Source organism: Lathyrus oleraceus, chromosome 6 (genome assembly GCF_024323335.1).
Source record: "Lathyrus oleraceus cultivar Zhongwan6 chromosome 6, CAAS_Psat_ZW6_1.0, whole genome shotgun sequence".
NCBI lineage: Eukaryota > Viridiplantae > Streptophyta > Magnoliopsida > Fabales > Fabaceae > Lathyrus > Lathyrus oleraceus.
The window spans coordinates 455,076,997-455,090,537 of NC_066584.1; the positions used below are offsets into that span (position 1 = coordinate 455,076,997).

At 30.5% G+C, this 13,541-nt stretch overlaps 1 protein-coding gene across 2 annotated transcripts; it reads right to left on the reverse strand.

Annotated features, from left to right (window-relative positions):
- Positions 1-1,634: 1,634 nt before the first annotated feature.
- Positions 1,635-5,807, reverse strand: LOC127097121 (uncharacterized). Of its 2 annotated transcripts, none has more exons than XM_051035631.1 (9): positions 5,616-5,807; positions 4,340-4,462; positions 4,041-4,157; positions 3,763-3,956; positions 3,582-3,687; positions 3,335-3,482; positions 3,103-3,239; positions 2,192-2,358; positions 1,635-2,102 (listed from the first exon to the last, which is right to left on the reverse strand). In XM_051035631.1, the coding sequence occupies exons 2-9, from the start codon at positions 4,374-4,376 to the stop codon at positions 1,809-1,811; spliced, it is 1,200 nt and encodes a 399-aa protein (XP_050891588.1). In that variant the 5' UTR covers positions 4,377-4,462; positions 5,616-5,807; the 3' UTR covers positions 1,635-1,808. The 2 variants fall into 2 exon arrangements, with proteins under 2 accessions (XP_050891588.1, XP_050891589.1); XM_051035632.1 differs by having other exon boundaries at positions 4,340-4,393; positions 5,616-5,799.
- Positions 5,808-13,541: the final 7,734 nt, after the last annotated feature.

Sequence of the window (13,541 nt, forward strand, 5' to 3'; positions counted from 1 at the left end):
CAGAGTCAACCAGAAGTTAAGCCCCAGATTCTATGGTCCTTATGAAATTCTACAAAAACTGGGAGCAGTAGCTTACAAGCTGAAACTGCCAGAGGACACAAGGGTGCACCCAGTTTTTCATGTCTCATTACTGAAGAAGGCAGTGACACCTAATGTGGAACCCCAACCATTACCCTCTTGTATGAATGAAGAGTGGCACCTAGAACCAGTGCCCGAGGAAGTTAGGGAGACCAGGAGAAATGAAAGTGGAGAGTTTGAAGTGCTGATCAAGTGGAAGCAGTTACCAGAGTTTGAAAATTCATGGGAACTGGTAGAAAAAATGAAACAGGAGTTTCCAGAATTTATCCTTGAGGACAAGGATAATATTGAAGGAGGGGGTATTGTTAGATATGGTAAGGTGTATAGCAGAAAACGTGGGAGGAGAGGTGGAGAGAATATACCCTAATTCCTACAGCTAGCTAATTCTGTTAGAGTGCACATGGGAGTGCACATGGGATCTGCCAGCTGGCAGATAGGAAAGAGAAATCAGATCTCTCAATATATGCAGAGAGAATGTTCTCATGTCAGTATGCTTGATTTGGATAAATTCCTAACTAGGAGAGACAAGGCCTCTCGAAGAGCCTATTCCATTTTCCATTTTTCTAGCTTTCTTCTTTATTTTTCTTGCTGAATCCTGTAATGAGCTAGATCCCATATGAACTCTAGCTCCTTTTATAGTAATACAGACATCTTTTCAGCATCATTATTACTGTTTTATTACTATTTCTGCTAGATTACTAGAGTGATCCTATCAGCGTCCAGTTTAAATTCACACCCTAAAGTCTGCAAAAAAACCGGGATAGGGTGGGACGGGACAAAAACTTTGTTCCGTTCGCATAAAAGTGAGAGCAAAACAAGGCGGGTCCGCGAGCATTGAATCTTTTAGGTCTTAAAAATTACAAAATTGTATATAAAAGTGCGTGGCTGCAAAAGTCTAAAAAAATAGGACGGACACGTTAAAAAGTATGAATCTAAAATCTTGACCTATCCCACAAAAAAGTGCAGACATAACAGGCATGCTCGACAGACTCTTGACCTGCCTCGCAAAAAGTATAGATAAAACAGACATGTTCAACGGGTCGTGTCCGTTTTACCACCCCCTACTAATAGTACTGAAAGACACTGCAAACCCTTATTAGGAGAGAAAATGACATACATTCAATTCTCCATTTTTTTTTCACCTCATATTACAGTTTTTCCACAGCTTGTTAATCATGAATCTTCCTAGAAAGGCTCGTATTACATTTTTCCACACCTTGTTAATCATGAATCTTCCTCGAAGAAAGGGTCATCCATCATCATAGTCTGCTACCTTATCTCCTCCTCGACACTTTATTGATTGAATTGACTGACTTAAGATTGGAAGGTCCTTCAACGCAATAAAATTATTGGTTCCAAAGTTTATACAACAACCAAGAAATATCCCACTAGGCGGAACATGGTCCATACATCGACTTTCGCCATAATATTTTATTAGTTTCAATGCAGCTAGGTTAGATGTTATAGTTTCTGCAGTTACAAATGGAGGATGCTACATGTTTTACAACAAAAAAGTCTAGGGTAGCTGTAGGTTTAGCACATAAAAATTCTCTATATACATTAAAATTCCTTTTATATTATCAGCAAATATCTAAAAGTGAAAACCTTACAACATTTGAAGATGTCGTCATCTCTGTTATTAAGATTTAAATTGTGTATGCATGTCTATACACAATAAAAGTACAAAGTTAACAGTTTGAGGCAAAAAAACATGGTATCTGATGTTAAGCTCAATCCTCCTTTCCCCGGTGAATGTCAACAAGATATCTATTTAAATGCTTGCCAAATGTCTTTGTAGAGAATGACTCGACAACATGCCTCCTAGCTTCTTTGCCCATTTCTTCTGCTCCCGGGGGATCATTTATGAAGTTAGCCATTGCTGAGGAAAACTCTTGCGGTGAAGGATTGCAAAGGAAGCCGGTTACACCATTCTTGATTGACTCCACAGGACCACCACTATTACATGCAATTACAGGTTTATAAGCTGCCATTGCTTCCAAAGGAACAATGCCAAAGTGCTCATTCTGTATCAAATAGCATTATATAAATATTATGTTTCTGCATTCAAATTTTATCGATTTTCAACAATCATAATTAACAAGATTCCACATACCTCTGGCGTGTAAAGGACACACAGGCATTCTGAAAGAAGAGCATTCCTTTCACCTGTCGAGCAAGATGTGATGAAATTTATTTTATCAGAGACCCCTTCCTTTTCAGCTAAATCTTTAAGCTCTTCTAGGTACTCCACATTCTCCTTCAACCGTTTATCAAAGCCACCTGAAAATTTTACGACAAAAGATTTTGAACTCTAAAATTGCACACGTACACAAATACGTCAAAATGGAATAAATGAGAAAAGTATCGGTGGTTCAAACACGGGACTGACCTATTCTGCAAGAAAATAGTACATTTATTTATAAATAAATGCATAATGTCAGAAGACCTTTAAATATAACTAACATAAGGCACCAAGCAGATAGAAAATAAAAAATTTAATGATCTTTACAGGTTTGCACACACAGACAAATATGAAAGACCAAGTCTTATCCACTAGGTGAGGTCAACTACCACCGAATCTTAACCTAATTTAATTTTTGGATAAATAGATCAACGGACTCCAAAACTTAAACTCGTCATAACTGATCGTGAACATCATTAAAGACCTGTGACCGTGATAAAATATCGTTATCTTACAACACAGAATATTTGATCCTTTTGTGAACAGGCCACAGCTAACGCATCTGATTGAGAAATGATCGCACTAAAAAGAGGCACAAGAGATAATTTACCGAAAAGTTTCATGATAGAGAAGATTTTGCAAAACATCAGAGTCTCTTGAAATGAGAGGAAGAGTAGAGAAGAATTGTTAAACTTAACTACAAACCAAATATGACTTTTGTTGACATTAATATATCTTGAAGACACCAGTGTGCCAAATCAGTCTGACGCACAAACATCGAGATAGATACTTCCATGACAATTTATCATGCGCAGTCAAAGCCAACAGAAAAACATGCTCACCTGCAACAGTCAAAGAAGCACTGGTATTATCTCGATTTTTTAAAGCTCCGTTGGGCGAGTAAAGCATAGCAAAAGCTGATATTGCTAATTGTATGTTCTTCTTCCTTTCAAAGCGGTTAATGGAAAGAAAATTTGGCCTGCAACAGAAGCATTAACAAAACACAAAATTTTGATTCTATAAACGAATTTTATAAACAAGGTTTTAATAATAAGCTACATGCAAGTCATTTACTTAGAGGAAGTGGGTTCATTGAATTGATCCACGTTGACTGCTGGGTATAGGACAGCTGGTCGAATTCCTTTAGCATTTAGATGCTTAAAAGTATTTGCAAAAGTAGATGCAGTGAATTTGCTGTTAACGAGTATCAAATCGGCCATTCCTGCAATTTGGCAATGCTTAATAAGATGCATGATTCAGTATATACATGAGAAGATAATAGTGCTTAAAAGAAAAATAGAACAGGGATACAAGGTCAAACCAGTTGTTATTTCTTCTGCATAGTCTATTGGTTTCCTGTACATCCTCCTGAGGAAAGTTGAATGTTGAGCCAGTAACAAGTCTGGAAAATGACAGTAGAATACAACCTACCAAGAAAATGAATTAACTGAGATAAATTGAAGATACAAAACTTAAATGTACACACACACATATTTTGCTACCTTTGTCGACCTTTTAAGTTTCAAGATGGGGATAACCACGGAGACCTGATCAGCCAGAATTACATCAAACGAGGGCCACATGAAAAGAACACAGAAAGCAACAAAAAGGCACCGGAGATATGCACACAATGCATGAAGACGGTAGAATATATGACGGGGAAGAAAGGAACCATAAACAGTAACTGGAAAGATACCTGAAATCAGTACAAGTCAAACTATATCTTAATGGCAATGTAATTTCTCAATTAAAAAAAAATAATGAGATACACAAGATTCACCAGAAATGGTTTCCTCAAAGCATCTATTTTTATCATGATGTGCAGTAAAAATATGAACTTTATGACCATGAGATGCAAGTTCAACAGCTGCATCCACGACTAATCTTTCAGCCCCACCTACAAAACAATTACAAGGTCATGGGAATCAACTATTAGTATGAAAAAAAAACTATTGAAGAACATTGTACAACATTGTTTCATTGAATCAATTAAAAGAAAATCAAATAATGGAAATCAAACCCAAATTTGTTATTTTCGTTTGAATAGAATAGGAAGTAATCGGGGTAACCATTTATTACCTATACCAAGATCTGGATGAATTATAGCAATGTTCATCTTTGACTTTGTTCCCTCTGCAATGTTATGAAAAAATCGGAATTTTAAGATGAAAACGACAGTTGCAGAAATTCACCAGAGGATGCCTGCAATCATAGAGTGGGGCGTCACTCTTGAGTCAACATAAAAGCTCAAAAAATAATTACAAATTGTTCTCTAAAAGTATTTGACAGACAGTCGTGATACACGTTGATGTCAAACACAAGACACATAATCCCTGTTAAAGTATAATAAAATACTTCATAATTGCCAACATAATAACATGATTAATAAAAACAGTACAACTCTAGGCAGTATTTTAATTGGAGAGAAAAACTACACAAGAATTTAACGTGGAAAACTTCAAAGTCAGAGAGAAAACCACAGCCGTTACCTAATTACAATAAAAATTTACACGGCGTAGACTTCTCTCAAGCACCCCTTGATCCCTAGTACACCTACACTCTTCAAAGAAAATATCCGAACTCCATCTCACAATAAACCAGAGTATAAGTGAAATGAAGAAAGTCAGAAGCAAACTTAAAGTGTTTTTGATTGGTTCATCTTATATCGAAAAACTTGAGCTAATATATAGCTTTGGCCTCCCTCTTCATTAATCATATTGGGCAATGTGATACTTGTTCCAAGATGTTTCATTTCAATCATCTCTAACCCTTTATTGCCAAGAATGGAGAGAATTTAGTTCTTATACCCTAATTTGAAAGGCGAAATTGCTAAAATTTCTATAGAAAGCACACTTGACCTATAATTACCAAATACAAATCCATAATGCTTTTCACTCTAAACTTCCTCCTAATGTTTTAATCTATTAAAAGTAACCGTGATGCAAAGTATGGGATAAATCCAATAAGTATAAATCAATAAGATGAATATATTTCAACTAAAATCCCCAGTTCCAAATAAAGAACTATTAAGGCAAACAAGAGGCTAACATGTTCAAACCACAAACTAGGTGTGATTTTGAACCAGAACTTATTCCCACAAATTTGTAAAACCAAAAGAAACTTAGATGCCAAATTTCATGCTAATTGAACAAGTGTAGATAAGATTGGACCATTAGTTGCAATTTAGCACTTAAAAAGGAGCCAATTGAGGGTAATAAACAAATGAAAGATTCATTGTCTAAAACAAATTTAACAGTAATAATTTCATATTCCCTAATAATAAAATAATTTCACAAACCCTAAAGAGTAAAGAAAAGAAACATAAAACCCATAAAATAGAGAAGAAATCACAAACCCTAAAGAAATGATTTCATATTCCCAGTTTTCTTGTAGTAGTTGATGGGCAGAATCTAAAGCGTGAGAGGAAGGAAGGAAATTCGATAGTGAAGGAAGAGGAGGAGGTCGGAGCGTTCGTGAGGAAGACGGTGGTCGGAGCGTTCGTGAGGAAGACGGTCTAGTTTTGTAACAACTGTATCTATATTTTAATTAATTATTATAATAACTTTTAGTTAATTTTATTTTAATATTATTTTCACGAGATTAATTAGTATACATTGTCAGTGTAAAAAGTTTTACTTCGTCGGTTCATCACTATCATTCGTTTGTATTACTTTATAAATTTTTAAAATAAAAGTCAAACTTTTTTTAATATCCAACGTCTATAAATAAGTGACGGTGTAAAACCCTTTTAGATTGACAATGTATTTCAATTAATCTCTACTTTTACAAATGAATAATTAAATAACATAGTTTCAAATTTCAATGCACAATTTATACACAAAAATTGTGTGTATAGTTTGATTAAAAGTATCTTTTAGTATTTTTTTAGTAAACTAGTAAAGGACCCGTGCGAATTTATTTTAAAAAAATTAAAATATAATATATTTTTATATATATATATATATATATATATATATATATATATATATATATATATATATATATATATATATATATATATATATATATAATATATATATATATATATATATATGGTTGGATCAACGTAGACAAATTTATTGCATAAGAGTTTTTTTTAATGTAATGGATGCTAAATGATTAATAAATGGGTTCAAAAAATTTTCACAAATAACTTTTTCCAGTTTGGGACATAATAAAGTAAAACATTATTAATTTATAATAATATAATTTGCTTAATTTTTTTTGTATACTATATTAAGGAAATAATCAAAAAATATAATACAAAAATATTTTTACAATTTATTGATATATTGATATATAATAAACATTCCATTGTTAATGTTATGAATAAACATTCCATTTATCATTGAGATTTTGGACATAAGAAATAAAAATATATTTATTTAGTAATGGATGAAATTTTTCAATCTGTTACTAATTTAAGGTATAAAAGCGCAAATATTAACCTTCATAATAAATGATTATTTAACCAAAATACATAAACCATGTAAAAGAAATACCAGAACCTCATTTATTTTAAAATATAGTAATGAATACTACCAAATGTTGAAATTAATTGCAATTGATACAGTAAGGTTTAATGCAACAAAAGATATTGAAACAAAAGGTTCACATTTAAAATTGTGAGAATTAAGTCCAGCAACAAAAATGATTTAACTTCGTACAATTCTTTGGTCCTTAAAAAACTGGGTTTATACAAAACCTGCCCGCAACCTTTTAGGAAGTGATGATTCAAAACCTGCATGCAACCTTAAAAAACTACAATAATAACTAATTTGATTTCAGGATATTGATTTCATTTTGGAATGATAAGATTGCAACAACAATAAAATAACGGTAATATTTTTTAGTAGTATAAATAGGTAATTTATTTTATCACATTTTTCACTCACATCTAGTCTAAATTTGACCAACTTATTTTATTTAATTTTAATTTTTTTGTGTACACATTTCATTTGAAAATGAACCTCAGTCAACATAACGCATGCTCCAGTTTTATGCAAAATGATGGAAGTCCTCTTTGTATCCCAAATCAACAAAACACCCCATATTTTGGAAATCCACCTCTTATTCCAAATCCACACCATAATTCAAGATTTCAAAATTCTCTTTTTATCCCAAATCCATAAAATAATTCACCCATTGGAAATTACTCATATCATACATCACCTTACCCAATGAAAAACTCTCTTTTAATGTATTTTGATATATTTGAATCAATTTTTTAATTATATTTTATATAATATATAGTGGGATTTAGTGGGGCCCATTTTCTTAGTCCACTTTAATTATTTACAATCATTTTCTTGTACAACTAAATGTATAAAGAATTGATATTCTTATTGATTTATTACAAATCATGCATAACATTAATTATCTTACGGCTGGATTATTTTAATACTCCACTGACCTAGCCAATAGAAAGGAGGCAGTGGACATAATTATTCATTTCAACCCCCAACTATATTTTGGCAAATAAATAATTTAAATATATTGAGTTATAATACTATATATGATGACGTGAGATTGGTAAAAAGTATAGTTGTATGCTTAACTTAATCATTTCAAACAAACAATGTAGATTTTCCATTACCAATCAAAAGACAATTCACTGTATATGATAATTATACCTTGTTTTTTTTATAAATCCTTAATTCAGTTGAATGCAAGATTCAAACATTGCTCCAACATTTCTGAACTACCTGCAATTTTAACATATGTATTAGACTTTGAAAAAAATTGTAAAAAAATGTGTTTCTATGTGTTTTCTATAATTAGTTTTGAAGGATTTCATAATAAATTTTTATGTAATTGTTTTTTTAATTTCTAACACCATTAGGCATGCTGAAACCAAACATGACATGCAATAATCTATTTATAATTAAGTCGTATACACATATTTCATAAGATGACAACGTATTTTGTTATCAATCTAAAATACTTATTAACATTTGAAGATATGATACTCATATAATTTTGTAGTTGAAAGAACACACAAAACACAATGTTCAACATAACAACATAGGATTTTGAATAATTTCACACACATGAATTAAATACTCATTATCATCCTTTAAACCATACATGAAATATAAATGTCAATTGTAATCCCACAAAATAAACACTTCAAAAAAGTAAGAACACATCCTACAACCAAAACATATCATGTTCTTAACAACTTCATACTTAAACTCATTTTGGTGCTAAAAAGTTCATAAAATATATTTCAATATCAAATTTCCGAAAATTCTAATTAAGAAGATGGTTCTATCTTTAATTTCTTGGATGGTTTGGTGCCTGATAATTGCGTAGCGCCAGACGCTTCAAAATCAACTTCTTCACCCTTGTCAGCAATTACAACATCCTTAGCCGGAGTCATTAGAATGATTGATTTTGGATCATTTTCACCAGATGTAGATAATGTTTGCTTGCAATATAAAAAATTAATTGTCAGATATAAAATGAATTATAATAATATAATATTTATCATAGAAAATTATTATATTAATAAATGAAGATACTTACTGCGGAAGTTTCCAAATTTTCTTTGTTAGGGACCAACTTTGCATATTCAGTTTTAGACTGATTCTGCACATTGAAACATCGAATATTTATTATACTTGTTAAATGTTTAAATAATACATGAATTAAGTGAATATTATACGTCTTCTACTATGTAGTCATTTTCAATCTCTTTAACAAAGGCTTCATCATCACAAAGCTTCCAAACAGACGCTTGGGAAAACGTTGACTGCACCTTAACTTTAAAAGCCATTTTCTTATTCAACAACATTTCAAGCTCATCAGGATAAACCATTGGATCATCTTCTCCATTCTAATGGAAAAATAAAATATCAACCATGAGTGATAATCTGAACTTTACAACTCGATAAACTATTAACATTTTAACTTATGTATAACAATGTACCTCCACCATAGAGTTATGCATAAATTCAACAGTCATTCCAAGTATAGCAGCACATTCGGAATCCCAGAATACAAATCGATATTTTGATTCACCATTGCTAACATATATCTCAATCTTGTACCTATAGTATTTTAAACGAAGAAAATAATATGATTAATAACAAATCCATTACCAAATTTATTTGCAATTCATCTAGATTATATGTACCTTGGTATAGGCTGTTCGACTTTTTGCCCACATGAACATTCATAAGCTTTTTCAGGATTAGGTGCCTTCGAAGAACACCTTGTGCAGCCATAATAAAACCATTTATACTTTGAGACAACAAATTTCAATGTGGTTGCTACAATAACACATAAAGTTTCCTAAAAGCAAATCAAAAATGATATTAATTTCAAAAAACAAACAATATAATTGTAATAGTAAAGATAAATTCGGCTCTATAGTATTCAACTTACATGTTTGATTTTGCAGAACTGACTTAAGGACATACATTTCGCATTATGAACAAACCTTTCTACTGGCGAATACTGAGAACCACCAGACCAATTAGAAAGAGATTTTGCAGATTGAGTAGGCTTCTCCTTCTATTCATTAGTAGGCAACCTATAGAAATAAGATTGTTTTTGAAATTAAAAATTATGTATAATAATCTGAATATAAATAAATAAATAAAATCCATACTTAGACATAAAATCTTGAATTTCAGGGATGTCTTCATTTATCAACAATTTGGAACCACTCCATGCATTTGACACTGTAAATTGTATAATTAATATAAAAATTATTGAACGTATAATGAAAAATACAAATCAACTATGTATTTATAAAGTCTGATAGTGTAATACCTTGGCCATCTTTTACCATTGCATGAGTGAGCAGAATTACAATAGCTCCATTGTTTTTAGGATCATTGTAGTAAGCCAAAAATTTTGATCCATAGATTTCCCATAAATTGCAATTTATGCAATTACCCCTATTTTGCAATATAAATAAACAATATTATATGATGGGATTCAGTGATGCAAAATATATAAATTTATCAAACACAATAATATCTACATTAAAGTAAGGTTCATTATTGAATGTGTTTGCAAATATATAAGTTATATAAGTTATAATAGAATTTAAATTACCTTCCAGTCTATCGGTTTTGCATTTGCCTTGAAGTATCTCACCAAAATCTTTAAAGAAATATCCTTTAGGTGGAATATTTTGAAGTTCGATTGCCTTCATTGTGGTACCACCAAGAAACACAATTTTTTTTTAATGATCACATACCTTTCACTGAAAATCATTGTTATAGACACTGCCATTGTTTATAATGCAGGTCATATTATCCTTAATGACCTCTTTCCATTTCAGTAAATGGTCATGACGAATAAGGACCTGAATCCGATCACCCTAACAAAATGAAAATAATCTTCTTTTTATATGTTATACAAAAAAGCATTTTGTTGTAATTACTAACTATCATACAAAAATCTATACTTAAAAAAAGAAAAGCAATTTACCAAGGAATCCATAACAATCATCTCCAAATGTTCAATACCCTTATTATTCACAACACTCCAAACATCCATTATTCGAACAGCAAGACGCCAAGTTTCTTTTGAGTCATTGATGTCTTTCACAGAATCAACCTTTCTACTCATTGATTTCATTTATCAATAATTTGGAACCACTCCATGCATTTGACACTGTAAATTGTATAATTAATATAAAAATTATTGAACGTATAATGAAAAATACAAATCAGCTATGTATTTATAAAGTCTGATAGTGTAATACCTTGGTCATCTTTTACCATTGCATGAGTGAGCAGAATTACAATAGCTCCATTGTTTTTAGGATCATTGTAGTAAGCCAAAAATTTTGATCCATAGATTTCCCATAAATTGCAATTTATGCAATTACCCCTATTTTGCAATATAAATAAATAATATTATATGATGGGATTCAGTGATGCAAAATATATAAATTTATCAAACACATAAGTTATGAAAACAATGCGCATTACTTCAAATCTTTCAGCACAACAGAAACAACAACTTTCTTCACCGGAGTGTTGGATTGGATATGGTTTATCTCACTAACAGCACCAATAATATCTACATTAAAGTAAGGTTCATTATTGAATGTGTTTGCAAATATATAAGTTATATAAGTTATATAAGTTATAATAGAATTTAAATTACCTTCCAGTCTATCGGTTTTGCATTTGCCTTGAAGTATCTCACCAAAATCTTTAAAGAAATATCCTTTAGGTGGAATATTTTGAAGTTCGATTGCCTTCATTGTGGTACCACCAAGAAACACAAATTTTTTTGAATGATCACATACCTTCCACTGAAAATCATTGTTATAGACACTGTCATTGTTTATAATGCAGGTCATATTCTCCTTAATGACCTCTTTCCATTTCAGTAAATGGTCATGACGAATAAGGACCTGAATCCGATCACCCTAACAAAATGAAAATAATCTTCTTTTTATATGTTATACAAAAAAGAATTTTGTTGTAATTACTAACTATCATACAAAAATCTATACTTAAAAAAAGAAAAGCAATTTACCAAGGAATCCATAACAATCATCTCTAAATGTTCAATACCCTTATTATTCACAATACTCCAAACATCCATTATTCGAACAACAAGACGCCAAGTTTCTTTTGAGTCATTGATGTCTTTCACAGAATCAACCTTTCTACTCATTTTCACTAAAAAAAAATTCAAAAATTAATGCAACTGCAAATTTAGATGACTATAAAATTACAAACCTAATAAACTGGAAAAAAAAGAGTATATAAATTTGATAGAGGTGTGTGGCAAAATGCTGAAAAGGATCCAACCTTTGATGTTACACATATATAACATCGTTTTGATTGTATAATTATATGTTATTAAATTATAACTTTAAATTAAAAATAACTATTTAATATAGTTGATTAATATTAATTGAGTAATTTAATATTATTGTTAATTTACCTATCAATTAATTATTATTATTGTTATTATTATTATTGATATTTACCCGCCATATATGATAAGAATATTTTTAAAATTTAAATAGTATATTTATTATTTGATTTGATTTGATTTAATTGAGATCCAAACTCTATAAATTAAAATCGGTTACTTATTATGAACAATAATATAGGGCCATTCCAATGTCAATCTATTATTAATTGAATTTTACATAGATGTAATTTTGCAATAACACGCTGGCATATTGAATCTTATACCGCTGTTATCTTTGCACTAACATATTTTATCCTTTCAACAGAATAATTATAGTAAATACGTACATTCTGTATACCGAATTATAATAAAAATGTATTAAAATCAAAAGCAATAAAACTGTTTACAGTAAATAAAAATATAGTCTAATTTCTTCATGATCATAAATATTTAAAGAAAAATTCATTAAAATAAAAAATCAATAATAAACCAAAAATTGAAATAAATGCTAATGACACAACATATATTTAAAATTTTATTTGATATATTTATTTAAAAAATCATACACATAACAAATATGACAATTTAGACTCTCATTTCGTTCGAGAATCAAAAATATATGTTTCAGTTCTTGAAAGAATCAACAATGATGAAAAGTAAAAGGTGATTGATCTTTAACGATGACTTTGATCTCCTTTAAATTTAGTAAAGTGAAATTTAAGATGAGTAAAGTCCAAAATGATGAGAAGTGAAAGACGATGGGCATGCATAGTTAGCACTCCAATGTTCAAATAAGTTTAAAATTTAAGATGAGTAAAGTGAAATTAGAGATCAATATTGTGTATGCTATAACATATGTACTGTTTTATATGTTGGTCCGAGTAAAGTGAGCTTGAGACGGATTGGGCCTTGATTCATTGGACTTTTGACTGGTCCAAAACAGTTGCCCCCAAAGACTTTGTCGGTTACTAAAAGAATCAGGGTAAGTCTTAAGTGTCATTTGTAACACCCTAAAACTCCAACTCTTTATTTATAAAAATAATTCAATTAAAATTTTTAAATGGGGCATTACACATTCTTCACCAAACATTTTATTCGACAAAATATTTATTAAAGTAGCGGAATAAAAACATCATTTGACATAAAAAGTCTCAACACCTAAAAGGATAATGAAATAATTTAAAACATCTCAAAGAAAACATAATCTGTAACAAACAACTTGTCCACAATGTTATATATCAAAGTGATAAACTATAAAACTCAAAAAACAATAAAGTAATTGAAGAGGCCTCAACGTCATCCTTTAACTCAACAGTAGCTACTCCTCTACTTGATTATTTGTATCCTGAAAGAGTACAAAATACCACAAACAAAACAACATGGGGTG